The 27,624-nt window shown below is 39.7% G+C and overlaps 1 protein-coding gene across 1 annotated transcript; it reads right to left on the minus strand.

The window, feature by feature from the left end:
* Positions 1-406: 406 nt before the first annotated feature.
* Positions 407-12,022, minus strand: FAM81A (family with sequence similarity 81 member A). The gene is made up of 8 exons (XM_054388225.1): positions 11,976-12,022; positions 10,466-10,739; positions 9,593-9,711; positions 4,019-4,148; positions 2,732-2,838; positions 1,506-1,641; positions 943-1,138; positions 407-546 (listed from the first exon to the last, which is right to left on the minus strand). Exons 1-8 carry the CDS (start codon positions 12,020-12,022, stop codon positions 407-409), a joined length of 1,149 nt encoding a protein of 382 aa, XP_054244200.1.
* Positions 12,023-27,624: the final 15,602 nt, after the last annotated feature.

The following is a 27,624-nucleotide window of genomic DNA, read 5'->3' on the forward strand; positions in this document are numbered from 1 at the left end:
TTTTTCAAGGGGAAAAAAATGGTAGAGTGCTGGGGAGTGAGGGGTGCAGTGTATATATAATATAAAAATACATACCTGCCTGATCAAGCCTGCAAAACTGGGGAGCACTGGAATGCTTTTAGCACATTAGGTGCCAGCTTCACCAATATATTACTCCAGTTTTACACGATGCTTAATCTCCTGAGAGCTACTAGAGTAGTGCAGTGGCAAATTGGCACCTTGGCTCTAAGAGCTTGTTGTCAGTCAATCTATGAAGAGTTTGAATTTACCACTTGCAGTGAACATACAGAACTGTGCAACAACAGCATGTCATTTGGTACATGCATTTAGCTTGAATCACAGACTGGAACAAGATTATAGGCTGCCTGTTTAGCCAAACAAACATTAATCTCTCAAAGTCTTGCACTCATGGTACAGCCTCTCCCCATGCTGAAACCTCCTGCTTCATTTGGTGGATTTGCTTCTGTAGTTCGTCTTTGTCCAGCTTCATTTTCGCTTCTAGAACTTGTCGTAGAGACCCAATGCTCTCATAGATAGCTGCAAATCCTAATTGCAGGTGAGAATTAAATTAATTTATAATCAAAAGAAAGCATAATCACATAATTACTATCAGAATGTGCTTCCTGCCATAGCATGTTGCTTTACAGTAGGAAGACAGCAAAAGTTCCGAAAAAACATAGGACTGTAACTGCATGTTGATCACAACCAAGCTATGCCTATGTATATGCTGGGTAGAGTACTTCTCAGTTAAAGAGATGTCACCTCTTGTTGCACTGAATTTTGCAAAGTGAAAATCTTTTTTAATGCCATAGGTGCAGCCACTACATCTGACTGAAAAATCTTTAAACTACTTTGATACAAGCAAAGACATTTTGCATATTATTATAGGTAAATCATTGTTACCACAATTCAGAATAAAGAACTGAACAGCTGTGGTCCTACCAGCATTAACTTCAGCTTTCATTTCTTTTACATCTTCATTTATCTCATTTTGTAGTTTGCCAATGCGAATATTTATTTTTTCTTCAGTCTGTTTTGCTTCATAGGCGTCCATAGTTATCTTCTGCATTTCTTCGATTTTGTCCATTTTCTCTGCCATTTGGTTGAATTTCACCTCTATAGTTCTTTCATTCATTTCCTGGACCCAGAAAAAGAATTCTAGTTATTTACTCTGTCTATGAAATTACAGTGGTCTTTCCAAATATGCAATAGGTATTAGTTAATCATCCTTTATGTGGAATTCAAAGGTGTAAAGAATTACGATTTTTTTATTAAACAGTTTAACTGACTTGATTACTTTAGGCTAAAATACTGATTTAATTAGAAGTGATCAGATTTATTTGAACACTCTTAAGGCTATGGAGATGTTATACTTGACATCAGTGAAAAGAAACTGGTATTGAGGTCTGACAGTCTCACTCTAGTATCTCAATTCATCTTAGTTATTAATAATGCTTTCAAATACTTTCTGAGAAGTATTATAAGGACATTTTAACGAAACTTACAGTCTTTTCTTTAAAAGTCAATGAGAGTTGGTCAATTTTTTGCACAAGTTCTTTTTCGGTCCTTTTGTGTTCTTGTTCCAGCCAGCTACGTGCAGACAAAATCTGACTGTTGAGTTCCTCAATAGCATTTTTTAATCTAAGAGCATAGTAGAAATTAGCAGATACAAAAGAGCAGAACTTTTGATCATTCAGTGGTAGCTTCTTTATGAACATGCTGGTAAAAAATTAATGTTAGTTTAATACATTCTTGACACCGTATTAAGTTTAATCCTTGAACTTTGAAGCTACTGAACTGGCTAAAGCCATACTGCTCTAGAAAAAGTTGAAGAGCACAATGAAACATTTATACAAAGCACATCACAATGTATATGGAAATACATTGCAGCATTGAAAACAGAATACAGTCATCCTTTCAGATTGTGATCTTTGTGTTCATAGGTCTTAAATCTGAACGAAGATTTGGTAAACCTTTATTTTAGTATCAATTCTCATTCATATATCCCCATTTACATCGCCTGTACCCACCTCAAGTTTACACCAACTGGTTGTGTCAGTCAAACTGTTTCTTCAGACAGTCTTTTTTCCAGTGAACATTTGAAATCTAGATCTGTTCTTTCTTCTGGTTTGCAAATACTTTTACTAATGTAACTGATGGAATTGCATGAGGATGGCAGTAAGTAGTAAGAAATAAGGATATGAATGGCTCAAGACAGGATTGAGTAAAATGCCTAGAGGGGGGAAGTTCATATCTGAATTCACTATATCCCTATATAATGTCTAGTGGTAGCACAGTAGCTTATCATTAATACTTGAAGTAACTGAGTTATATGCCCATGCTTTAAATTGGCTTAAAATAATAAGACTTTGTGAATGCTGTTCCTCACTTCTTGGTTGTTTGAATTGAACTTTTTGCACTGCTCTCAGCAGCCACCTCCAGCATTTGTTTCTTGGTACAGTTCTTGCAAAAAGGTACCAAGCTGTTTAACACAACTTCTGCCAGAATACTCAACAAGGGACTTACTGGGCTTTACAAAATTGCTTAACCATATTAGGGATGCAATTCTTGTTGAAAGCACTTGGTAGGCCATTGTGTAGTATCTGTTAAGCACACATATTTAAGCAAGTTCGTGCTTTGGTAGACCTGAAGATGATAACAGTCAAACTTGGAAAATTAAGGCCCTGTCTTCCAAGGCCTGTGGCACCATCAAGGTTTCCCAGGCACTCACTTCAGATCCAGAAGATGGAGCTGCTGGTTGCTGTCTTTGTAGGCAATCTTCAATTTTGCTTCTTGTTGCATTATTGATTGCTCTAATCTGCTCAGAAGATGGGAAATCTGAAACAAAATTCAGAATTTACTATTTTTTTCAACAGCATTTAATCACAGTCTCATTTGGGATGTTTTCATAACAATAGAGTAGCTCTTAATAACTATCTTTGCCAACATTTCACAAATGATTGAATTTACCAAATTTACTTTATAGTGACAAATATGCTGTCTCACAAGATGACAGTATCAACTTTTTTTTAAGGCCACAAATAATTTGAACAGTCTTGCCTGGAAAGCATCTGCCTGGTTCCCCACTTGAAACAGCTGAGTATACACAGTCTATGGTTTCCATGTTGCCATATGAGCAGAATAAACAAATGGCAAAGCACTCCACCAATACTGAGTGATGCTCCTCATCACTTCATGTATAATGGCTATTGCAGTGATAAAAGTGCTGGATTTAATCAGGAGTAGGTCATTACTAACAGAAACTATTTCTCACCAAAGCAGTCGCCCCAGTTTTACAAAACCTACTGTTTTACAAAGATTCGTGGCAATAAGCTCCTAGCATGCTGGCATCCTAATATACTATAATGAGCCTTCTGTAAAAGGGGAAGTGGATTTTAACCATTTACCTACTGCAAAATGAAGATGTAAAGTATTTTTGTTGCCCGGGAGAATGAAAAGGCCTTGAGATGAAGATAGGAAGAATCCTCATTAACGTCGTGTCTGCCTGTATCTAGTGCTCATTTCCATCCTCATACCCAATAGAAGAGAAACCTGACAGACAGATTAATGGATTCACAAAACCCAAAACCAATTTTGTTTTGCAGACCTTCACAAATTACGTTCAAATGCATACAAAATTATCCTTGAAGGCCAAAGCACACAGGAAGAGACACTGATGCTTTCATTGCTGTGGTACTTTTGTAGAGCTCAAGTTCACATTACAACTTCAAAAGGCCCTTCAGACCAGTAATCCATGATTTTTGATCATTCCTGGAATCCATTCCAATGCCCCTTCTACCCAGCATGCTAAAGGCAGCAAATTAAGGACCTTTTAGTCAGTTAGACCAGTACAATAATGCAGCTAGGTACTAATAATCTAATAAGGACTGTGAGCAGCTATACCTCTCCATTTGTAAATCTGTCATTTCCCAGGATAATAATCAACAGTAATGAAGTCTGTGTGAATTAGACTGTAACTCTTACCCATACATGGATCTCGTTGGTCTAAATAACATACCTGTATTTCTGCCTCTTTGATTTTAGATTCTAAGATCAGCTTGGAGGTGTGTTGGTCTTTACTTAGGCTCTGAAGTCTTTCATACGTAATTTTGTGCTCTGCAGAGAGTCTGGCTAATCCAGCATCACACCTGGTTGAATAAATAAATACATACCAAAAGCAACAGCTGAGCAGTATATAAGATCTGGGATTTTTAAATTATCCATTTTAGAATGAGCATTTCTGTGAAATTGCTGTCTGTCTAGCAAAATAAGTCTTATGAGACTGTAAGAATGGTGATATATCTCATATTATTCATCAGACTGGGACTAGAAGTCAAATAGCCTGACACACATTCCTGTCTTCTTGGCACTGACATAATATGTGTAGACGGTGGTATTGTCAGTCAGGAAGATCACATCAGAAATGCAGAGATGCAGAATTTCAATACCTTTTTGCTTTTGTCGTACTCGAAAAGACATCTCTTAAGGCGTGTATGATTTCACCTTCATGATTAGAAGCCTAAAATTGAGGACCATTTTTACACTATTGTAGCTGTATCCCTCTGAGATTTACATTCTTATTTGTATTTATGAAATAGCAGTGTACAATTAATATGTGTGGTAAACAATGTGGGGCAAATTTTACAGTTAATGGTCCTTTTTAGGTAAAACCGTTATTGAAAGCAATGACAATTTTGTCATACAAAAGACTATGAATGGAGTCCTAGAACATGATAATTATTGTTTCCTTTCTTCACATTAGAATGTTTCTTGATGCTGTAACATTTTCAGGATAAATGTGCTATAGAATATGTGCATTTTCTACCACATTTCAAAAAACATTTTGGTCAGGTGGATTTCATCTAGAGTAATACAATAAAAGATATTAAATGAGCTGTAAAAATATAAGTACTGTAATTTCAGGTGTAAAACCTCTGTGAAGTATCTGTTGTGTATTTTTTTGCTAAGGGGAATATGTAATTAGCAATGTTACCAAATCTGTCTATGAAACTATGGAGGACAGCGGTTGCAACCTGAAGGGAAAAGGAGGAAGTAAAATGGAACAATCTAAGGCATGTTAAGTCATTACCTAAACCAATGATACATTTTAACCTCTTTTTAGTCACATATCAGTTGGAAGGCTTTCATTTCAATCTGGATTTTTGTCACCTCAGTTACAGCAACTACCAGAGGAAAGTAATAGCTAAAATGACAAGTGGAGTATCTGCTTGGTATTATGGTAGTGTTTAAATAAGGAAATAATAAGCAATTCAAAGCAACACATTGAAATTATAAAACTCATGGAAAACAGCGTATAACTTAGCAGCTGAGCATTGAGAGACCAATTAGTAATACCTGTAGGAAGACCAGTTTACATAGCAGTGAACCACATTTGTAGATCTTCGAATCAGGTGGTTTCTTTTGAAAGACAGGAGAAGCCAAATCTCTCCATGTTGTTAAAATCAGAGAGAATCAGAGAAATTAAATCATCTTTCATCCAGTCACCAAAAGCTTATTGTCTCAAAAAAACAGTCAGTTTTGCTTCTCTGAAGATGACAGAAAATAAAAACCAACAGCTTTGAAACTGCTGTAGCAAATGTAAATAGCAGGCATCCAAAATAGGTTTCAAGGCAAATTAGTGTTTTGAGTTTAATTGCAGTGCATCTCTCTTCATTGTGGAACTTGGTTATGTGATCAGACAGGTCATAGAACTGCATGGTACATTAAAATGGAAACTAAAATTCTGATTACATTAATTTAATGTCAGTCTGGCATGTAATAATTCAATTATTTCATTTTTCTACAGGAATTAGCAGCCTTTTGAACAAAGTTGGAATAAAGTTTAAATCCCGTTGTCTGTAGTTATGGAAATTTTATTTGCTATGTTCATTCTTTAAAAACAAACAAACAAAACCCCAGAAACCAACCAACCAACCAAACAAAAAACCCCACCACCAAACCAAACCCCAATATTCCATATATCAAAGTGATCAAAGAGAAGCCTCTTTGCTCTATATATTGTACAGACTCACAAACACCTGATTATTTTTGACCTGGAAGAAAACATTAGTGTGCACACAGAGAACGAGATTTTTATATCAATTTTGTGACTATACATTTTGAGTTAAAAAGGCAGTCCATGCTTCACTAGATTTCAAATAGAGGGGAGGGGATAGTAAGATGAATGTGTGGAAAACCTTGGACTTTCTAACGCTTCTAATTGCAGTTTCTAAATTCAGGTCAGCAGGAAATCAGCAGTCTAAACAAAATGGCACCTTATAGTTTGAAATTTTCCCCTGTTTGGAAAAAAAAAAGGGGGGAGGTAGGGGGAGGATAAAACACTCTGCAACCCTGACTGAATTTCCCATACCTCTGAAAGTGCTGACATTTCTTTATAGAGTCATGTCAAAGTAACAACAGAGCTCTTCTTAAAGTAAACCTAAATGTTACTGAATGCAGGATTTAAGTTCCTCTCTATATAAATGAAGCCAATGGACTATGCGTATAAAGACAAAGGCTGACCAAACCTCAGAAGTTGTTTTCATCTTAAAAGCACCAGGAAAGACATGAGAAATAGATTATGATTTCTAGTAAGAATACTAGTTGCAGAACAAGTATGAAAAGCAAGCTGATACATTCAGGGGATCCACTGGGCAATAACAGCAGATTTTGAACAGCCTGGATCGGGGAGCCTCTGTCAGTCTCACTGTGTGTGTCTCCTACGCAGCCAGTAGCCAGAGTGCAGCAGATTCATTGTATGTATGAAGAAATGCCGTGCGTCCCAGATGCATCAGACTCATTTTCTGTGCCGTGTAGGAAAAATCTGCCTACATATAATGAGTCCAGGGTGTCTGAAATGAATCAGATCTATAATATATATAAAAAAGTCTATATATGCAAAGTAGGCCCAATTTGAATATGCACAATTGCCATTTCTTTGGATGTTTCAGCTATCAGGAAACTTCTAGAGACAGCTACTATTATGACTCTGACCAGGCTGCTGGTCAGACACATTCTGGACAAATTATCATCGTCATCATGTTATTCTGTAATTGATAAGGCACTACTCATGAGTTTTATGATCTATTATATCTAGAAATAGAATTGGTAAATAAATCGGGGTCATATAAAATTGCCAGCATCAAGGATGGGGTAGTGGAGTAATCAATCTATCAGTATCTATTTAATTTTCTGCTGAATGTGCTACTGAATTTAGTAGAGGTAATATATTTCTTAAAGGTAGTAATAATGCTGATTCTTAGGAAAATGTACAGAATCGTTCATAGTATAATTGATCCTTTACAAATTCATCAATAAATTACACTTAAGAAATGACACAGAGATGTGAGTTGTAATGTGTATTCAGTCTTTTGCTGGAGGTATTGGTAGACTCTGTGATGCAAGTGAGGTCAATGGCAAGGTCTGCCTGGATCTCATTCTTCCAGAGCTGTGGGTAGCATGGTTTTGGAGCTGTGCTTCAGAACGGCATGTGCATGTAGAGATCCCTCTTCTCAGCATTAAAAACGGCAACTCGGGAAATAATGAGACAGTTGTTCAATGATATATTGACATGTTACAGAGTACTTAGTGTTAGGAAATAAATGCTCTAATGCTGAAGTTCAATATGATGTTTGGTCTGCATGTAATTACTGAAACTGAAATTTGGTCAAAATCCTGATACTGAAATTATTACCGGACCAAAAGGACAGACATGAGTACAGCAATATGTTAACTGATCTTCACTGATTGTCCATCTGCACACTTTTATCCTAGAGCAAATATGATGTACTGGAAGTTAAATTAGCCTACTGTGACTACAGCCTGAGCCCATACATAGTACCTTGACTGTGGCTGAGAGGTGAGGCACAGTAAGTTTGTAATTCACAGTAACTTGATCACATTTCCAAGATTTCACTTTTTGAACTCATCTGAAAGTTGGGATGTAAAACTTGGACTAGATTTAAAAGTAAAATTACACTAAGTGAGGTCAGCTCATTTTATATAAGGAATAGGGTCTACGGTAATCAGAAAGTGTTTATTCCAAGGAAGGTTTCTGATAAGTATCTATATAGTGCTAGCAGCATAATAAATGGTCACTTTGACTGTGATCTCCAGATATTACTCTAATCATTATTCACAGGAACATTAATTTTCAAAGTAGAATGTGCCTATAAATAAAGGAAAGGTTATTTTCTTCCTGATTCAGTGAAAAATTTTATGTAGAGAACATAATGCTGATTAGAAGCTAACAGTTAAAAGACAATAAACTGATTCTTTTATGGTAATGAGTGCAAATATCCAACATTCATTACACAGTCTGACATAAGGCGGGTTGGTATAAGCTCATACAGCTATCAGATATATTGCAACCCAAGCACAGTACAAGGGTGTTGGCCTAAGTAAATAAGGAAGAAATCCTGGCACAGAGGCTGTGATAGTCCACCACTGATCTCCATAACAAGACCTCAGGACAGACAAGGGCCCCATTATGGAGCTCATGCTGGCATCTATTTATTCACTTGAATTCTGTTATTGAAAGCAAAGACACTGTATTTTGCTTTACAAGGTGTCAGTAGCTGTGTTGTTCCAAATAGGGACACCTCTCAGGATGACCTCAGAATGATCTCAGAGTTGGCTTTTTGTCCAATGATAGGGGGCAATGCGTGCAAGCTGAAGCATAGGAAGTTTCACGTGAGCATGAAGAAAAACTTTTTCACTGTGAGAGTGACAAAACAGTGAAACAGGCTGCCCAGAGAGGTTGTGGAGTCTCCCTCTCTGGGGACATTCAAAACCTTCCTGGATGCCTTCCTGTGTGACCTACTCTAGGTGATCCTGATCTGATTGGGGGTTGTACTAGATGATCTTACGATGTCCCTTCCAACCCCTAATGTGGGGTGATTCCATGAACACAACAGGTCAAATTTAGGACAAGGGCAACTCCGACGAAGTTATTAGCTGAGGTACATTAGACCAGATTAGCTGCTTTTACTATAGTTGTACCTGTCCTCTGTCTTCTGTGTTCAACTTTACAGACACTTAGGCAAATGTTGTACTGGGATTTGTAAATTTGTAATTGACGAAGTCTGTGTAGTTGTACAATTGCAATCTGAATTTCAAATACCCTATAAAACCTCTCTACCATACATGTTAGGTAACCTATATAGTTTTTATTGTGGCTAACCAATAACTGAATGCACAGATTTTTTACTTTTAAAATGTATGCAAAAAATGTGCAACTATTCTGATCTTTGCAAGTGCAGATTGTTCCGTACTGCCCTTCTAATTGTGCTAATCAGTTCGTTTCAAAGATGCACCAGTCTAACCATAGTACTTTTTAAAGCTGAATGCAATCCAAATTCCTACAGAATTTGAAACAATTTGTTAAAAAATAATTTCAGGAATTAAGGATGATGCTGTTAAATTTAATATGTAACACTGGAATGCAAATTATTATTTTTCATTTTCTTGAAAACACTGAGCAAAATTATCCTGGGAATTTTGCCAAGGTTGAATTCAGCCCATTATCATTCATACTTCAAGATTTAAACAAAATTGGATAGTCCTCAAAATATACTTCCAGGTTGACTTTTACCTTGCAACTCTTCCTCGAAGATCTCCTAAACCAGAAAGCTGCCGCATTTCCAGACTCTTCAGGGTAGAATTTGTTCCATAGCTGAGATTATCTCTGACACGTATTTGTTCCTGCAGCATCTACAAAGCATTCATATGCAAATATAAACTCAGTATGTCCCATGTAATGTACAAGTAAAATGTCATTCATTATTTCTCAGTATTTCTCAGTAGCATCAGATACCATTTTATTACTACTTTATTGAAAGCTTTGTATTGCATTGTACTAAACCAGATACCTTTTAGGTAATTTATTATTTCTGAGCGTCCAATCTGCATATAAATGCCATAATATGTATAAAGTATAACTTGACAATGAATGGAGACTTAAATACTAATTTTTACCCTTTTGTTTCCCCCGCACACACCCCCCTGTTGCTCATTGCAGCAGAGTTAAGACATGAAGTCATATATCTGCCTATGATTAGGTCACAAAAATGAGTAGTTGGGTTTGGCTACTTGATGTCATCATTAAGTCAGAAGTGAAAGAAAGTTTATTGTTGATCCAAGGCATTTCCTAGTGTTTATGCAGCACAGCCTGTGGACTGAAGCTGAGCTGGATATTAGTGTCAAATTCATTTTCCCAGGGTTTTCCAGTGCAGCTTTTGAAAGCAAGCTCATTAGTACCACAAAGGTTTCTGTGTTTATATGGTAATTCTGTGCTATTTTCATAGCCACTGTAATTTGCAAACAAGCTATAAAAACAATTTATAATCTCACAGGATCGTCAGACCTTGTCTGACCTTAACGTAGCCTATGGTAGACTTTCTTGTTAGATTAGAAGGGAGTAAGCAGCTGAGATGGCATCAGTCCTGTGAAAAAACTCTTAACGTACCTCAATGTCCCGATTAAGCTGCCTCACTATTGCCGTTATGTTTCGGATATGTTCTTCCAAGAGCTGCCTAGCCAATCGGTCACCCCCCCCTTTGTTCTGCATTCTGTGCAGAGTGGAAACAATGTCCTCCTTAATGCGAAAAGCATGTTCCACCAGAGCCGCCGTTGTTTTCTCATGGCTTAGGATTCTGTCTTCCAGCTGATCTACCAGGCTTGCTGATGCCAACGGGACCGCTGTCAACGCCTGGCTATGCAGCGGTATGTTTCGAACCCGTCTAGTGAAGAATAACAGCCAGATGTTGTTACATTCCCACACAAAACTCTGCAACGTCTTTCCACTGGAGACAGTGAGATACTATCTTAGTAGTGGTACTGGGGAGAAGTACCAAAATACTGGCACGGAGAGGGCCCGCTGTTACAAATAAGTGGATGCTATGTTGGCTACTGTGTGCATCTTGTACGAAGGCATGTCAGGCTCTTTTTCCTACTCTTTATGGAAGCTTAAAAAAGCATAGGATCTTAAGGACATTGGTGTTATAAAGGTAGTTAAAACTCAGAATCAAGATTTGATTAAGGATCCAAATTCAAAATCCTCCTAATGGGTTTCAAAACCAATGTTATTTGTCTTTACAGTTTTCAGGCTTAATCAAAGCAGTAACTGTAGAAGGTAGATGTGGCAAATTAAACGAGACCAAAATTAATAAGAAGTAGCTTGTGTCCATTCCTTTCTTCAGTCTCTATAGCTATCCTGTAATACCATACAGAAGCTTGATCCCCCATGAGCAAGACAGGAGCATACGCAGTTGTAGAAACTGAAGAGAGACCAAAATTATAACAAGCTTCTCATAATCTAAGAAGTCAGTTTTTCCCCCAAATAGCTTACATTTGGGTCCCCTGAATAATTGTCTAAATTTTTCAAGAGAAATGTGCACTGCATAGCTTCCATGGAAAGCAATAAAGCTCATGGGTGCTCAAAGTAAAAAAAAAAAAGAGGCTGCTCATGAATGCAATCTTTTCCTGCTGCTATATTGTGTAAACAGAATTTTCAGAAGCATGATTGGAAGATATAAATTTAATCCCATTTTGAAAAAGGAGATGTTTTTCTTGGAACTCTGTTATTTACTGTATATTTTCCATGTTGTTTCCTGTTAATGAGCCAAATTAAGATTCTTTTCACCATGGTGATACTGATAGAGATGTATGAGGACTTGAACAAAGGTCTTTTGGTCTGATTTTTCTCATTTATTTCACATTATTAGAAGACTGGCTAACATACAGTATTCTTGGCCTTCTCAGGTTACAGTTTAAGCTATGCAATATATTTGGGAATGGGCTAAGTAAAAGCTGAGTAAGGAATTGTGATTTGGGCCATGGTTTGAATGAGTCTATGGTATTTCACTTTGTGTGCTAATGCCAAAGCCCCAAGTCACAACATTACTATATATACGGAACTGAGAGACACATAATATTCTGCAATATGAAGATTTCATTTTTTACATTCGAAACTGTACCTTTCAGAAGGGGCAAGAGTTGGGAAGATTGGGCTTCGCTGGGCCATTTTCTGGTCAGTAATTTATGTCTGTTGAAAAAGTACACATTGAATTATTTAATAGCTTATATCTGGCACTGAAATGACTTAATGCTTCAGCTTCAATAGAATCTTTAAGTAAAGTTTAAGATTACACTGACAGCTCTGGTCTTGGAGTTCAAATACTGCTTATGGAATAATTGCAAATAAAAATTAATACATAATAATGAAAACTGAAAACTGCCAAAAAGCTCTTTATAGTGAAAATGATACTCATCAAAAAGCAAAGTTGACATCCTTGAAACTGAAATCTGCTGTTGACTCATGGAACTGGTTTGGCAGGACAGAGGCAAACAAACTTCTTGTCCCTGATCTGTCTAGTGGTCTCAGACATCATCAATCAGTGAATAAAAAAGTAAGATCTACAGGATTATCATAAAGTTTAAGAAAGCATTGGCTAGAGAATAAAAATATTGCATGGCAGCAATTATTAAGAGTAAGGTGGTTTTTTTCAGGTAAAAGCATTGCAGTCAGAAACCTAAATCAAATGTGTTATCAGCATAGTTTAACAAAACTGAGTCTGTTGTTGATCTGTCTTCAAATCTAAGTGGCTACACTTTATGTTGTAAGTAAATTCTACTGTGGTAAGAATATAGATTGTGTTTAAAATTTTCAGACATAACCAGCCAGACTATGGCAGATGTTACAGCAGGGTAGGTCTGTTATATAGCTTCAGAAAGACATTTTAAATATCTTACTGTGAGACCAGCACCTGATTCAGTAGTTTTGTCTGCTGACAGAAATTAAATGAATCAAAAATATGATAGCCTCTATCAAATCCAACTGTTCCATCCTATATAAAACAAAAAAAAAGCATTTTTATATGAAGAGAATGAGCATGGCCTGAATCTGAATTCCCTGGAACCTAAAATTCTCTCTGAAAACTGAAGGCTAATGTATGAAAAGAATTTTGTAATTGCTGGTGAAATTTGGTGCAGTATGCTGTACAAAGAGAAAGAGGAAAAATAAGGTTACTGAAATAAAGTAGTCAAATATCAATTGAAAGAAGCGAAAGGACTGCCCTCTGAGATTTCGAAATTGAAAGCATGTTTGTGTTTTAGAAAAGTATGAAAGCACTGCCCAAAAGCAAAGAGCAAACACTGTCACAGTATGTGTCTTCTATTTATGGCACAGTGCTTCAGAAAATACAAATCAGGAAAAAAATTGGGTTTAAGAGAAGCTGGGCTGCTGAGCAGCAATGACACTAGACTGGAATTCAGAAGGTCTGATTTTAATTCCTTGCTCGATCTCTGATCCTGATGACTTTGGACAAGTTATCTCCACATCTAATGACTCAAACTCCATCTATGGAAGACTGAGATAATAATACCTATCTCCTTGTTTAAGTTCTTACATGCGTATAAGTAATAAAGTGTGGTATAAGAGCTAGTTATCATTATGATGACTTTGCATTCAAAGTTCTGTACAGACACGGCATGTCCACTCCTGCAATCTGTTTGTCACACTTTTTTCCCTGTTTTTTTTTTTTTTTAAACAATGCCGACACTCTGCAGGGCATCCCTCCCGGTTGTCCCACCAACTTAGACAGTAACTGGGCACTTAGTTGTTAGTAGATCTGAGCTCATTTAGTCCTCTGAGACATAACATGTTTTAATGATCTTAATTCAGTGAAGCTATAAACACAGTTTAGCTGTAAACACAGAAATAGCCCACTGATTTAATAAGAGTTATGCATATCACAGCAGCAAAGCACTGGGTGCTACCTAGAAAAATGAAGAACAAACATTGAAGTCTGTACATCTAGCAGAATCTTAACAAAATACACCTTATGAAAACCAGCCAAACAAAACAACAACAAAAATCTTTGACTCAAGTGTTTTAATCATATGGCCTTCAGTTCCATTTATTATTGACTGAGAATTATGTTTGCAGTAGAGTAAGCATAAGATTGCTTGAAGTTTTTTCTTTTTCTGCCAGACTACCATTAGATGTGCAGGTAAACACAAGTGTCTGAAGAAATTGTGCACATGAAAAAGTTAGAGGGATGGATTTCTCATTTGTTATTGCTGGCTTCAGCACATCACTCGATGCACAGTGAAGTATCATCAATTATCTGGTTTCTTGATCTGGTCCAACATCCAGAAAGGATGTGTTAAGATCTTGTTCAGAAGTTTTACAAAACTTTTCTGCAGTTTGGAGCTAACTGCAGTAAACAATAACAGATTGGTATCAGAACTACTGACAAATTCCTTCTCTATGAGCGTGTAATACTGGTTTAGACTAATAAACATAAAATAAAAAACCAAGACATTCTGATGCCTAGATTCAGAGAAGTGTGATTTCACATAGCTCCAATTTTAACGGCAATAGACTGGAATTAAATTAGATACCATTTGAAATACTGGCTTCAGGTGCTTTAACTGTTTTTTAGAAATTATGTTGCCTCCTGTTCAATATTGCTACAACAATTTAAATCATGATTTATTAACACAGTAAATTTTGGTTGATTGAATATAACTGTCACATAGAGGAGAAAAAGGTTTTTCAGAGGTGTAAATGGTATACCTGATTGCCAAAAATAACACTTCACTTGATACATAAGGCAGCTTTTCCATACAAATATGGGGTACATCTTTATCATTTCTTGCAGTCACCAATGGCAGATACGTAAAAGCTTGGAAAGAAAAATCAGACATAGGAAATGTTGAATAAATGTTTGTAGAAACCCAAAGTTCATTCCTTGCTATTTGCACTGTGGCATCCCTTCCCCGCTTCAGCATGGTGCCTTGTATGTTTATTTTCTGTAGATTTTCCATTTCTCCTGTTTTGAAGGTATATAATCACCTCTGTAGTGTTTAGCTCTCCATCTTCCATTATAACCTATGTCTAACAACTGCTGTAATATCTGTGCACCTTGGAGCGTTTTTCACATTCATTCTCACAATATGTCTGTGGGGTATGAAAGCATTATTCTCCCTGAAAATAGTATTTTCATTATGTTTCTGGTGGGGAAGTGAAGCACGGGGAGGGCTATGTGACTTGCTAAAAGTCACACGGGAATCAAAGCAGACTGAAATACCTGCCTAGGCAAACACTTTAATCACTCTTTTCTTCTTAAAATAGAAACCGCTTTGGTTGCTGTGCAGAGAGCATATGACAACACCAGCCCAGAAGCCGAAAGCTCCTGCTGCTGCTCTTAGGCACTTTGGGGCAGCGTTCGGGAGTAAGTGAAAAAGTCCGTGTCGCAAGTCAGCAAAAAGAGAGGTCAAAACTCGGCCTCGTCAGTGAGCCACATGAAACAAACCCTTGCTAAACCCCCTCTGTGCTGCCGTGACACTCCGTGAATGCGTGTGCGGTAGGGTGCAGGGGGCGGCTCCCTTCCATGGGGAGGTGAAGCCGTGACGGCCTGGTTCTGAGCCCAGGCCAAGGGTCCTCCTGAGGAACAGGTCCAATGGCTCCGATGTTTGGTTGTGCTGGTGCAGCTGCGCAGCGTTTGGGTCCGAGCAGGGGTCCGAGCCTGTGCGGTGCCACGCGAGGGCACCGGCTCCGCCTGCGCCCTGCCTCGCCCGCGGCCGCGCCACGCAGGCAGGCTCGGGACCCCGAGGGACCGTAGCGCTGCGCGCTGGAGGAGTCATCGGTACACGCGGTTGGTGGTGATGGGAACGATATACCACGTCTGACAGGACACCACAGCGCGGACACCGCTCTACGGCCATGCAACATAGGGGGACGGAGCTGGGACGGGCGGTGCGGAGGGCGCAAGGCACTGCGCTCACTCACCAGTGCTGGCTCAGGGCAGGACCGGGCCGCCCGCCTTTCCCCGCATCCCGCCGGTCGGCCAAGCCCCGCTCCTCGCCGCTACAGTGGCCACCGCTACAGCGCCCGTCTGCGAAGCGTTGTGGCTGCCCCTCTGCAGCCCGGGCGCCCGTCCGTCTGTCTGCCCACCTGCGGCGTGACGGCCCTCCGCCAGCCCGGCTGCGTGGAGCGGAGCGGGGCACTGCAGGAGCGGGAGCGGAGCGAAGCGAGGCGGCCGCCGCAGGCCGGGCTGCGGGAGCCGTTGCCAGGACGCCGTCACCATGGGAACGCGCTTGGCGGAGGGCAGCGCGGCGGCGGCGGCCGGCAGCCCTTTGCTGGGGGGGATGGATACTCCAGCGCCCCGACAAACTCCTTTTAACCATCGCTTCCTCAAGGATACTTCATAGCAGTGCCAACGCCTCGGAGGGGTGGAGGAGACGGACCTCGCAAAGAACAGCTGCGTATCCTGGGTGCGGGGGAAGCGCGGAGCTCGGGGCCATGGCTGCGGCTGCCGCGCCACCAAATGTCGGTCTCCATGAAGAAAGTTTGTTGGTGGTGAATGGCAGTTTCTAAACATTGAAAGTATGGATTTTTCCAGAGCATAAAACAAATCCCACCAGAACACAGGACTAGTAAAATCAATGGTGAATAATAGTTTTATTTGCAAGATTTCTGACTTATATTTTCAAACAAGATCTAACATGTAGCTTCAGTAAAATTTCATACGTCACAGAAAAGATGATCTGGCTGTTTGCACAGTACAAGCATATGATCTAAGAGAAAGCATTACTGGAAAAACAAAGTCCATAGAGGGTGTGTCTGCCTTCGGTTTAGTTTCCTGGTTGTGTCATTCTTTGGACTTCACCACAACCACCTTGGGTAAACAGAGGGTAGGATCAAAAAGAAACTTACTGCATCAGTTCACACTGAAATAGTAGATGTCTCTGATTTTGGTTAAAATACATATAACATCCTATATTGTGTAGGCCAACCATTGCAGAACAAGGAGCTGCAAAGGGTAAAAATGTTACAGTGTGCACATGCTATTGTAAAAAGCAGGGTGGGGTCTGAATCCACACTCTGACTGACCTATTTATTTTAAAGTAATGCCCACATCAAAGGATAGGACCAGAAACAAAACATGTTGTAGGTACTTTCAAAATGCTTCAAGTGAGGTCATTAACAAGGCCAAATGCAGTAATTCAGGGGTTTATCTAAACTGTTCTTGAAAACCTTACGGAGACTGTCCAGCTCCAGCCTCTATGGGCAGTCTGCTCCCATGACTGATTAGCCATGGTGGGAAAAACGTTTTCCTTATACCTAATCTGAACCTTTCCTGATTGCATTTATGTTGTTGTCTTCCTACCACACACCATGGTGAAGAGTCAGGCTTTGCCATCTTGATGACTTTGTCTTAGGTACTGGGGACTCATGAAAGGCCCCCCAAGGTCTGCTTTCATCAGGGGCCTGGGCTCTAGCACCTCACCATCTCTCTGGACTCTGCTGGACTTGCTCTAGTTTACTGGTGTACACAGTTGTATTCTCTGACCTGGCGAAAATACCTAGATTAACTTAATGCACCTATGGAGGTTTTGTACACCTATCTAGTGATTTTTCTTGTGAAAGGACTACTCAGATACTCAGTGTTTTCTTGAGTGTGTATGTGTGCAGCAGTATGGCTTGAATGCAAACTGTTATTTAAACCAAATTGATTAAAGTTATTTTAATTTGAAAACATGTCAACATTTTTACCTCCTACTGTAGTCTTGAACATTAAAAGGTACCTCCATACTAGCTCTCAGTCTGCTTTCTCCCTCTAGCCCGTGGCAGTAGCATTCAGCATGGCAGGGGCCAGGAGGTAGGGAGGTGACATGTAAATGCTTGTCTCTTCTTATGCTTTTCCCTAGGCACCTGTATTGGCCACTGCCTGACACAGGATAGTCAGTTGAATTGCCTTCAGTTTGATCACTCAGATGTTGTCTTCATCTCGTATTGTCAGCGATCATTATTTTTATACTTCCATTACTTCCTTGATGTTTTTCATGAAAGCAGTACCAAACTGCCGCATTTTATGTAATTACGTCTTCAGTTTAACTGACAATGAAGATGTAGATTTGTTTTCTTAAAGGCAAAGGCAGATTACTTTCTTTATCAAGGCACAACATCAACAATAATGTTAATTTATTCTGGTGTGTTCAACTGTCTCACTCATGAAAGGAACTCCATTGTAAATAATCCTGGAATTGCATAATGGAGCACTTTAGGCTGGAAGGGACCTCAGAAGGGATTGTGGTGCAACTGCCTGCTCAAACTGGGGCTAATGTTGATGTTAGATCAGGTTGCTCATCGTAACAAAGTTTTGATCTTAAAAGCTTGTGTAATGTTTTAAAAAATCACCATCTGAGGGAGAAAAAAGTACAATGCTTGTACTTTGTTAATGTGTACCTACATAACTTAGCTGAAGTCAGCCACAGGAAAGCAGGAGGCAAAACTCCTGTTACCAAGTCCTCATGGACTTCTTCCAGCCTTATGCTAGCCTTGCAAATAACACCATTATTCATACAGCTTGGTTTACAGTTGGAGAATAATTCAGCAATGTGAGTTGTGTCTCTTATGTCTGAGGCTTTTCTTAGTTAGATCCAGAGTAAAGGAGCCACATGGTATTTTTCCTCAAAAAAACAAACTGAGGGTGAAAAAGGGCTGTTGACTTTATTATTGTGCTTTATACTCTAGTGGTATTTTAGATTGACTTGTTGAACATGTCAATCAGCATGTTTTCTAAACAGGTATGCTTCTTTAAGGCCAACAAAAGGGAGAAAGAAGGAAGAGATTGTGTTAGATACAGAGAAAGGGAGTGAGAGAAAGCTGAAATTATCCTCTTTTCCAACATGGGAACCTTTCCTAATAATTGAAATGATTTAATCACGTTTTAAGTCATAAACTGCCTTTGTTTTATTGGTGCTGTTTTGTTTCTCCCTCCATGTCACAAGAAGAAATTGCTGAATCTGTTTTTATTTTCTGTAAGAAGAATTCTACATTTGCATGCTGTTATGAAGGCAGAATGTAGCCATCTGCATTTTAACAGAAAACCTTAGGATTATAAAGTGTCTGTTTATTCTTGGGTGAGCAGATACAGGAAAAAATTGCACTGGAATTAAGAAGTTTCCTTAGTTTTATACCATCTTTCTAAGAAATACCCGATTGTATTATTTTCTAACTAAAAGTATGATGTCTTGTTAAGAGTATTAAGTCTTATCTTGGTTGATTTCATGCATTAATTAAACTATTAATTAATTTATCCTGGTCAACAGAAGGCAAGTATGCAGTTCATAAAAATTTTAAATACATTTTGTAAGTAAGAGAAAAGCAGTAATGACATTTTTTTATTTTGCAGTCAGTTTTAACCAATTAGAAAGCAGTCAGGGCAGTGCCTATTTCAATAACATTTCTAATCTTTTCCAGATTCACTGACTTGTCATAAGAGCTATTTCGTTCTGAAACTACAGTAATGTTTTTAGAATAAAGGGCAAAGGAAAGTTGTATTCTGTGGTGTTTCCAGAAGTAAAGACCATGTTGTTTTTTTAGACAGTTTAGTCTTTACACATTTCATCACCAGCCTGGTTCTTGTTTGGTGCTGACACACTGTCACTCAGGCAGTGGGTAGGTGGAAACACCACACTATGGAGGTAACAACTTCCTTCTTGTGACACTGCTCAGTGTAGTGTGGGCTCCAGATCAGGTGACGGCAAAAAGGCTGTAGTCATTTGGGACAGTGCTGAGCCAGTACCCACCCTTGAAACAAGTCCTGAATGTGAGGTCAATAAATCTCCTCAGGTACTAGAGTGAAGCTTTTCCTTAAATGTTTTCATGAAGCTTAGATCAATATCAGGAGGATCAAGTTCTGCAACTGCTTGCAGCCAGAAAATATCCTCAAAATGATTCTTGATGTTAACACTTCTGTGCATGAGCTGATAGGTGTTACTAACCAAACGCAACACTGCCAGACAATATGCACACTGAGTAAATTGATGAGATGCAGGGAATTTTTCCTAAATCTTTTCAAGTTAGGTCTTTTACAGGTCCACGTGAATTTTGTAACAGAAATATCACCACCTCTAAGTTTGGGCATAATTTATAAGTACAGAGAGCTCCTCAAGATAAAAATGTGCGCTCTGCCTTTCTCAGAGATGACTACTATCCATTATTGGCTTGAGGAGTCCAGGCATGCAGACCATTCAGGCACACCACCACATTTGAAGGGAAATGCCTTCCCCTGCTTCTGAGCATGGATGTTGAATGAGTATCATTCACTTAATATAGTCAACTTGGGAATTAAATGTTTATCATTAAAATAAGCAGAATTAAATGACTATGTTTAAAAGCATGAAAAGAGTTCATTGTGAATTAGACTGTGCTTGGTACACAGAGCGCTTAGCAAAGGTTCATGCAGATGCAGAACATTGGTGCTTCTGGCCCTAAAATTTTTGTTGTAAGTCATCTTCCAGTCCATCTAGTAGATGGACTCCAATAGCATATGTAAAATGAAGTAAGCTTGGGACTAGCTTCTCAGTTAGCTGTGCACTTTTTAACTCTTCTTTCACAACTTGGTTTCTCTGATTTTCTCATAATTTACTGTAAAGATGTTTGTATGTATGTAAATACACATACATACAAGTATATGTTTCTTAAGAAAAATGAACCTAGACCCTCATCCAAAGCAAACAGAAAACTCTACAAAACCTGTATAGAGTCTGTTTTGTTGGCCTTATGTACGCTCTCTGGATTTCCATACATCTTTGTGGAATGGCACCATCCTTTCCTCTGCACTGACAGGTCTGGTTTCAGGACCATCTGCCTTGGAGCAGCCAGAGCAGTGTTCTCCTCCCAAATGCTGGAATTAAATCCATTTATGCCTAATCTCTACATTACTTTGGAAGTTTTTATTTTGCTTATAAAAACAAACAATAAAAATTGAATAAATACATTCTGTATAACCTAGTCCCTATTTTTTCCTAGTAACTGCACTTCTTAATCAGAGATAAAAGGAACTCCTGTAACATCCAGTGATTAAACCAGGGCCTGTACCCACGAGGAGTGCTTTTCAGGGTGGCTTGGAAGCACTATTATCATATGACTCGGGGTCTGGCTGTTGTGATTGTTAGATGGTTTCTATTTTATTAGAAGTGATGGCTAGGAATCTATTAAAGCCAACAACAGGTATCAAAGCCTGAGGAGCAGCTTTGCTATCAGGCCTACAGTCCTCAGCTGTGGATGGGTTTACTCATTGGACCTCGCAGAAAACTCAGCCCTTACAAATTGTTGCATTATGTTCTGGTCAAAGCTGTATTAGCAACACCGGGCAGATGCCAACTGCCAGGTGAGCACCGCATGTTCCTCCTATTTGCAGAGTTCACCTAGGACTTCTTTCAGTCCCGCTTTGTACTTTCCAGTATTTCCAGGGACAAGAAGCACGTTAGTACAATGGGTCCGTTCAGGTGGACGGAGGGAAGAGCCAGAACTACGGGAGCGAGCAGCACACTTGCCAGGGGCCGCCAACACTCCCGACCGGCACGGTAGCAGCCTGGCAACGAAAAAACGTGCAAAGATGCCGCACCCCCAGAGTGGGCGGGCGCACGCGGAGAAGGGTGGGAAGGGGGAATTAGGGTGCGCCGAGCTTCCCTCAGGCGATTGGCTGCTCCGCGGCGAGCTCGCCATTTATGGACACGGCACCAGCGCGCGCGCGCGCGCGCGGCGTGGGGCAGTGGCCGCCGCGTCCCCGAGCTGTCGCCCCGCCGGCGGAGCTGCGCGCGCGGGGAGGGCGGGCTCTATTTCCCTCCGTCAGCCCCTCCCTGCTCTCTGCTCCTCCCTTCTCTCCGTACGTCTTGGGGCGCCGGAGTGTCTGGGCAGAGCCGCGGGCAGCGGAGGAACCGTGATGGTAAGCGCTGGGCTCGGCGGGGCTGTGGATGGCTGTCGCGATCTGGGGGTCGTGGGTGGCGGGCCGGCACTTGGTGAGGGGAAGGTGACTGCCTCGGTGCCTGTACATGTTTCCTCGTGCTCTGTCGGCAAAGGGCTGCGGGCAGCCCTCCCTGCCCCTCGCTGCGGAGAGGCCTCGGTGAGGGGCGGTTGTGTAATCGGTACCGTGCCAAGCGCTTGACCGGAGACGCAAGCGGGCCAAAAGCTTCGGGCTGCTGGCCCCGTGGACCCTGGGTAGATGTCGGCGCTGGGGCGCGCCAGCGTCGCTCTTGAGGGGGCAGGGCCGGCGGCCCCCTGCACTGTCTTGTAGGGTACTAGCCTAGTTTCCTGTCGTTTCTCGGGACCTAAAGAGATTTTAGCTGTTGGTTTCCTCAAGCAGGAAAAACCTCGTGGGAAGGTAGCGCGGCGGCGTTTGTTGAACAACAGGTGACGCATCTCCGCTTCAGAGCGCGATTCTGAAGGGCTTTCTGCGTAGATACCACGCTCCCCTAGCTGTGGCCCTTTGGCATCTCTGTCCGACTGTTAGTGTCCACTCCGGTCCCCTTCTGAGCGGCTGGCCTGGTGACAGGCAGCGAGATAACTGGTCTGAACAACAAATGCAACTCCCGAAATCGGGGTGTTCGGTCACTACAGCTGCTGGCCTGATAGGATAAGGGAACGCGGTATTAGTGCTAGACTGAGGGAATACTGAGGTTCAGTAACTGAACCTGGTTTATTCTTAGTTATTGACTCCTGAGGATTGCTAGTAGCTTTCATCCTGAAGTAATCCAAATAATGATTATGACAACCTGTTACACAAGAACTTGTAGTATGTGGCAATAAACTAAGTTGAAATACATAACCTTTAAGCAAGTAGTTTATTAAAAACTCTTCTAAAAAGTGGAATACTAAAGCTGTGAGAGTTAAAATACTTTGAAAACTTTTGCATCATTCATACTAAACCTTAGCTGAAGTGAAGTTTTAAGGAGCGACCGACCTAGTCTGTGTGTATTTAGAGTCTTAATGACTTGGAGTGTTAGCTTGGGCCCTTCATTCCTGACACCTTTTAAAGGATGCCCCTCTTATGACCAGTGCCTCTGTTTTTAGTTTTCTGAGGCAAATATAGTTGTGCCTGATTACACCTGTGTTGAGCACAAGTTTTTGCTTTAAATAAAGCATTGCAGAGGTTAGGAAGCTGAAGTTTGTGTCACAGGAATGGACAGTGATACCACCAACTCACACAGTCCCATAAGGAGCTTTAAGATAGGCACCTGTGTGCCCTGTCAGTTGATTGCTTAGTCAGGTGGTTCATATCAACTCTTTCAGGTAACGTCTACCTCCTCATTACTTGCTAGGTCACAGACACCTGTGACATTCACAGACTAATTGGTAATGTATCATTGTTAAATGACATCATTAAATGTGGTTTAAAGTCCTTGGTGCAGGTCCTTCAGAGATATTTGCCTGTTAACAACACTTAGAGACCAGTGAGTCTGTTGTGCACCATGAATTTCTTTTTGATTAAAAGTTTTTATCAAAATACAGTTCTTGTAAACTGATTGGTGACATACTTGTTGAGTTTTATGAAAATAAAAGTTTATTCCACAAGATACCCTTTTCAGGGAACTATTCAAGCAGTTATTCTTCAGCATTTAATGTGATACTGAAGTGTTGAATTAATCACTGTGAGCTCTCGAGCTAATATGAACTGAATTTTTTTAAGATTGTCTGTAAGTAATGTAAGAAAATATTGTAAAACCAGAAAAGACTTATTAAAAACACTGGGTTTTGTAAGAATTATGCTCAAATAATTGCTTGATAATCATTAGGAGGTAGTACTTCGTAACTTAAAAAGCTGGCAGAAGCTACAGTGGTGGCTTATGAACATGAATCACTCTACCAATATCCTGAAACTTTACACTTGTTCTCTCTGCTGTATTAAAAAAAAAAAAATCCCTTATTTTTGTCTTGGCAATTTTGGTGTCTGTGGAGGAGGGGAAAAGCAGCATGTCTCATGAGTGCATTATTTTCACTAAATTTGGTGTTTTCAGCCATGCCATATCTGTAGACTTTAGTGTGCATTTTTCCTGTCTAAGAAGGTGGTATAGTGCAGGATTCTGAGTTATCACTGACATTGGTTGTAGACATTTCATGCATCTTGGATGGTCTGACACAGCACAGCACATAAAGGCTGTGCTGGTGTTCATATGTCTTCTGCTCTAACTTCTGTGCTGTGGTGCACAGCCCCTAGCAGGTTTGCTTGCATGATTGTGAAGCTCTATGCAACTTAGCAATACTTCCCCACTTTTTTGATGTTTTACCTGTATTGAGTTAACTGTGATTTCAGGAGATCTGCAGACATGGAGCAAGTGAGCTGTTTCATGGCTGTACACTGTAGTACAAGGTGGGACTGAGCAATAATGGGGAAAAACTGCATTCAAGATGATAGCTTTAAGGAACATGTGACAGCTGTTGAATTGTTTTCTTTTGAAATGTATCCCTTCTGTTGACTTTGCATTTCAGTTTTTAAAATTCAAAACGAATGATGGCTTCCAATAGTTAATCTGCTATATGTAAGTCCTCAAAATGTGGATTATGTAAGTGTAAAAGCAGTCCCACTGCAGTGGTGGACTAGATCTTTAATGTTCAGGAAACCTCTCAGTAAACTAAGCTGAAACTTGAAGTGAAACACATTATGCAGCTTTTGCTTTTATACAGAGAGTTTGCCACTTCCTAGAGTCATTAAGTAGTTCATGGAAATGTATTGGAGGGTCTTACATTGAGTTGGATAAAGAATCTGTATCATGTTACAAAAATAATCTTGTGATGTTAATGTGACAATGTGATCTTGAATGTTTCATTTAAAGTAATTCTAGAGTCTTTAGGGAAAAGTTGTTGCCCTCAGTATTGTCAGCTGGCTTTGACTTAAGGGTAAAATGCTGAACATTAATCAGCAAACACAACACTGTTTGTAAGGCATAAACTGCTGCCACCTCCCCCCAGTGGCATAAACCTGAATAAATAACCTGACAACAAGCAGTCAGTGGTCAACTTTGCCAACTTTTTGCATATTCTCTGTTCTAGATTACTTCTAATGAAGTTTTGTACTACTTTGTAGGGGAGGGTGAGAATGGAAGGCTCCAAGAGAAAGCAGGTTCAGCAGTATTTGGAGTAACACAAATTTTTGGGCAAGCCAAGGTTATCTAGTTCAATTATGTTAAGGATAAAAAAATAAAAATGTTCATATGTTGCCTTTAACCAGCATTTTAATGATAAGCATTTTTTATATAGCACTGTAGTCAGTATGTGCATTTTATTTGGGCATACTTGATGTCTTAGCATTTTTAAAACCTCTTCAACAAAGATGGAAGGTTGATTGTTAAAAGGAAACTTTTTTTATAGCAGGGCAGCATAGCTTGATGTCAGTAGAGGTCAGATACATTATAGCCCAATCCAGCAAGAAGCTGGGGATGTCTTGATTGTATGTAGTGGCCTATGAAAGTATGCAGAAATTAAAATTCTGTGATAGGTCTGAAAGGACTTGTTAGCCTCTAGGATTTGGACCTAAAATAGTTAATGGGACGTGAGCTGGGACCCCATGCTATCTAAGTCTTTTTCCTGCAAGAAAGTCACAAGCAAGACACTGATGCTTCTGTGTTCAAAAAGCTGCTTTTCTGTCTGCTGCAGCTCAAACCTTGCTCTCTGCAAAATGTGGAATAGTAGGGAGAGTAACAGCATGTGCTTTACATTATGTCTAGAGCTCCATTAATGGAAAAATCACCTAGCTGTATGGTATTTCTGTCTGGCCAATATATAAAGTGTAATAAAACACAGTAGTGTGTTCAGTAGCAAAACTAGTGACTTTTACTAGCTTTGTTTTGTTTAGATCATGGGCATGCTTGTCCTTGTTTCTTTCTAGTTTAGACCTCTGGAATAGTTTATGGGTGTGTCATGTATGTTAGAGCACTTTTTCAGGAAACTCTGATGCATGCAGCCTTTGCAGCTCAAAACTGAATATTTGATTGTATGTATACACATATTAAGCATTTTTCTCATAATTTCTTTTGCCTTCTAGAACTGCTTTTCCCCTCTCATATATAATTTGCTTTTTGTGAAGGAAAGGAGATGGCAATGCTGTTAGTAAACTATATGCAGCTACTTTTTTCTTAACTTGAAGGAATAACTTGTCCCAGTCTTAACTGCCTTGTCTTGGAGCACTGCTGCATATGTGGAATGGGGAAGGATAAAACAAGCTTTTTAGAGCCTTTATGATAGCTACTCAGGGAAGTATAGTCAAGCTTTGTGGTAGGTTGGAAATTCACCCCCCCCCAACATTAACTTTACCAGACTATCTCAGGTAGGAAGCAAATGGAGCTATATGTACAAGCAAAACTACAGTTTACAGTGGAATGCAATGAATATATACAAATATACAGTATTTACAATATTTACAAGTATTTACAATTAACAAAACAGCACAAAACCCCCCCTGGCTAAAAAGAGACCAGGGAAGCTGGCCCCTGCCTCCCCCTCTCTGCCTCCCCCCTGGCAAAAGGAAAGAGAGAGAGAAGCTGATAAGGTTAATACCAGACCAAGCAGTCAAGGTCAGCAGAGGCGTGTTAGAAATCTTCCCAGCGAAAGAAGAAGAGAGCAGACATTCTGCACCACACTGCCCAACAGAACTGAACTTTGTTTTGAGAACTAAATCTTAAGGGAGCTATCCCTCCAATGGAATTGTTTGGAATGATCACGGTTTTCCTTTTTTACACCCAATAGAGATGTATTTACATTTTTACTACTTTCTGCTCAAGATCTGTGACAATTTTTAAAGGCATAGCCTCAAACCACCACAAGCTCTTACTGGATTCTAAGTAAAATCATAGCAATATTCTCATCTTAACATGAAAAGTGTATTTCCTTGCTTGAAACATTAAGAAGTTGCATATCTCTTTAGTGAAGTCTTCTCAGCTTCTTCTTTTTTCTTCACAAATATGTTTAATATCTTCCCAGTTTTGAGAATTAATTTAAAAGTGATGTAGATCTAAATGGTCATGCACTGCTAGCAGTCTTATACTTTCCTATACCAAAATTCCACATAAGGAATCAGAAATGCCTGCATGTTTAGATTTACATTCTAATATAGTATATGTGTATTACATAGTGTATAAATAAACACCTTCAGAAGAATCCTTTCTGTCAAATCTAATTAGTTGCTGCATCTAATGAGGAAGGGAGCAAAAAAGTAAGAGGTAGTCTTGTCTTACATTTTGCCAAGGGCCCTGGATAATCCCTGAAGTGAGCTTACTGTCCTTATGTGAAGAGTTCTGACACAGGTTGTTGTAGTTCTGCTGACAGATAAAGCCTGGGATTTGTTGGCCTGCAAGTTGTCAGGTTTTTGTTTACACTTTGGTTCTGGTCATTGACACAATGTGTAGTTTATAAATGACAAAGTGATCTGCTTTCATTTCAGTTTTGTAAAATGCTGTTGTAATGCAGTACTTCAGTCTGCTTTTTATTTTTTTTTTTGGAAGCTGGATTCTTGGTCTATATTATGTGTGACTACTAGAGAGCATTAAGAGCTATCTTAGGGATTTTGCACATCATTAAAGCAAGTTTTGTTCTGGGAGTTAACAGCAAAACTAGGAGCAAAAAACAAAAAGGCAGTTCTCAGAAGTGGGGAAAAGGGGTAGGGGTGTGTGTATGTTCAGTTTAGAAAGGATTTGGAAAATAATTTATTCTCTCTTCAAACACAGAAAACACCAGGCATAGGCTTCAGCAAGAAAGGGTTGATTTGCACTAAATTTTTGAATGAAGCCACTTTGTAGTGTCCAAAGTCTCACCTTGAATAAGAGCAAAGGCTTATG

The sequence above is a fragment of the Indicator indicator genome, chromosome 16, assembly GCF_027791375.1.
Source record: "Indicator indicator isolate 239-I01 chromosome 16, UM_Iind_1.1, whole genome shotgun sequence".
NCBI classification, from domain to species: Eukaryota; Metazoa; Chordata; class Aves; order Piciformes; family Indicatoridae; genus Indicator; species Indicator indicator.

Coding starts and splice junctions, on each gene's coding strand:
- FAM81A (XM_054388225.1), bottom strand. CDS start 12,022: ATGGCCCAGCGAAGCCCAATCTTCCCAACTCTTGCCCCTTCTGAAAG. Junction 9,712..10,465: donor AGCTTAATCGGGACATTGAG/GTACGTTAAGAG, acceptor AATGCTTTGTAG/ATGCTGCAGGAACAAATACG. Junction 4,149..9,592: donor CTTCGAGGAAGAGTTGCAAG/GTAAAAGTCAAC, acceptor TTATTCAACCAG/GTGTGATGCTGGATTAGCCA.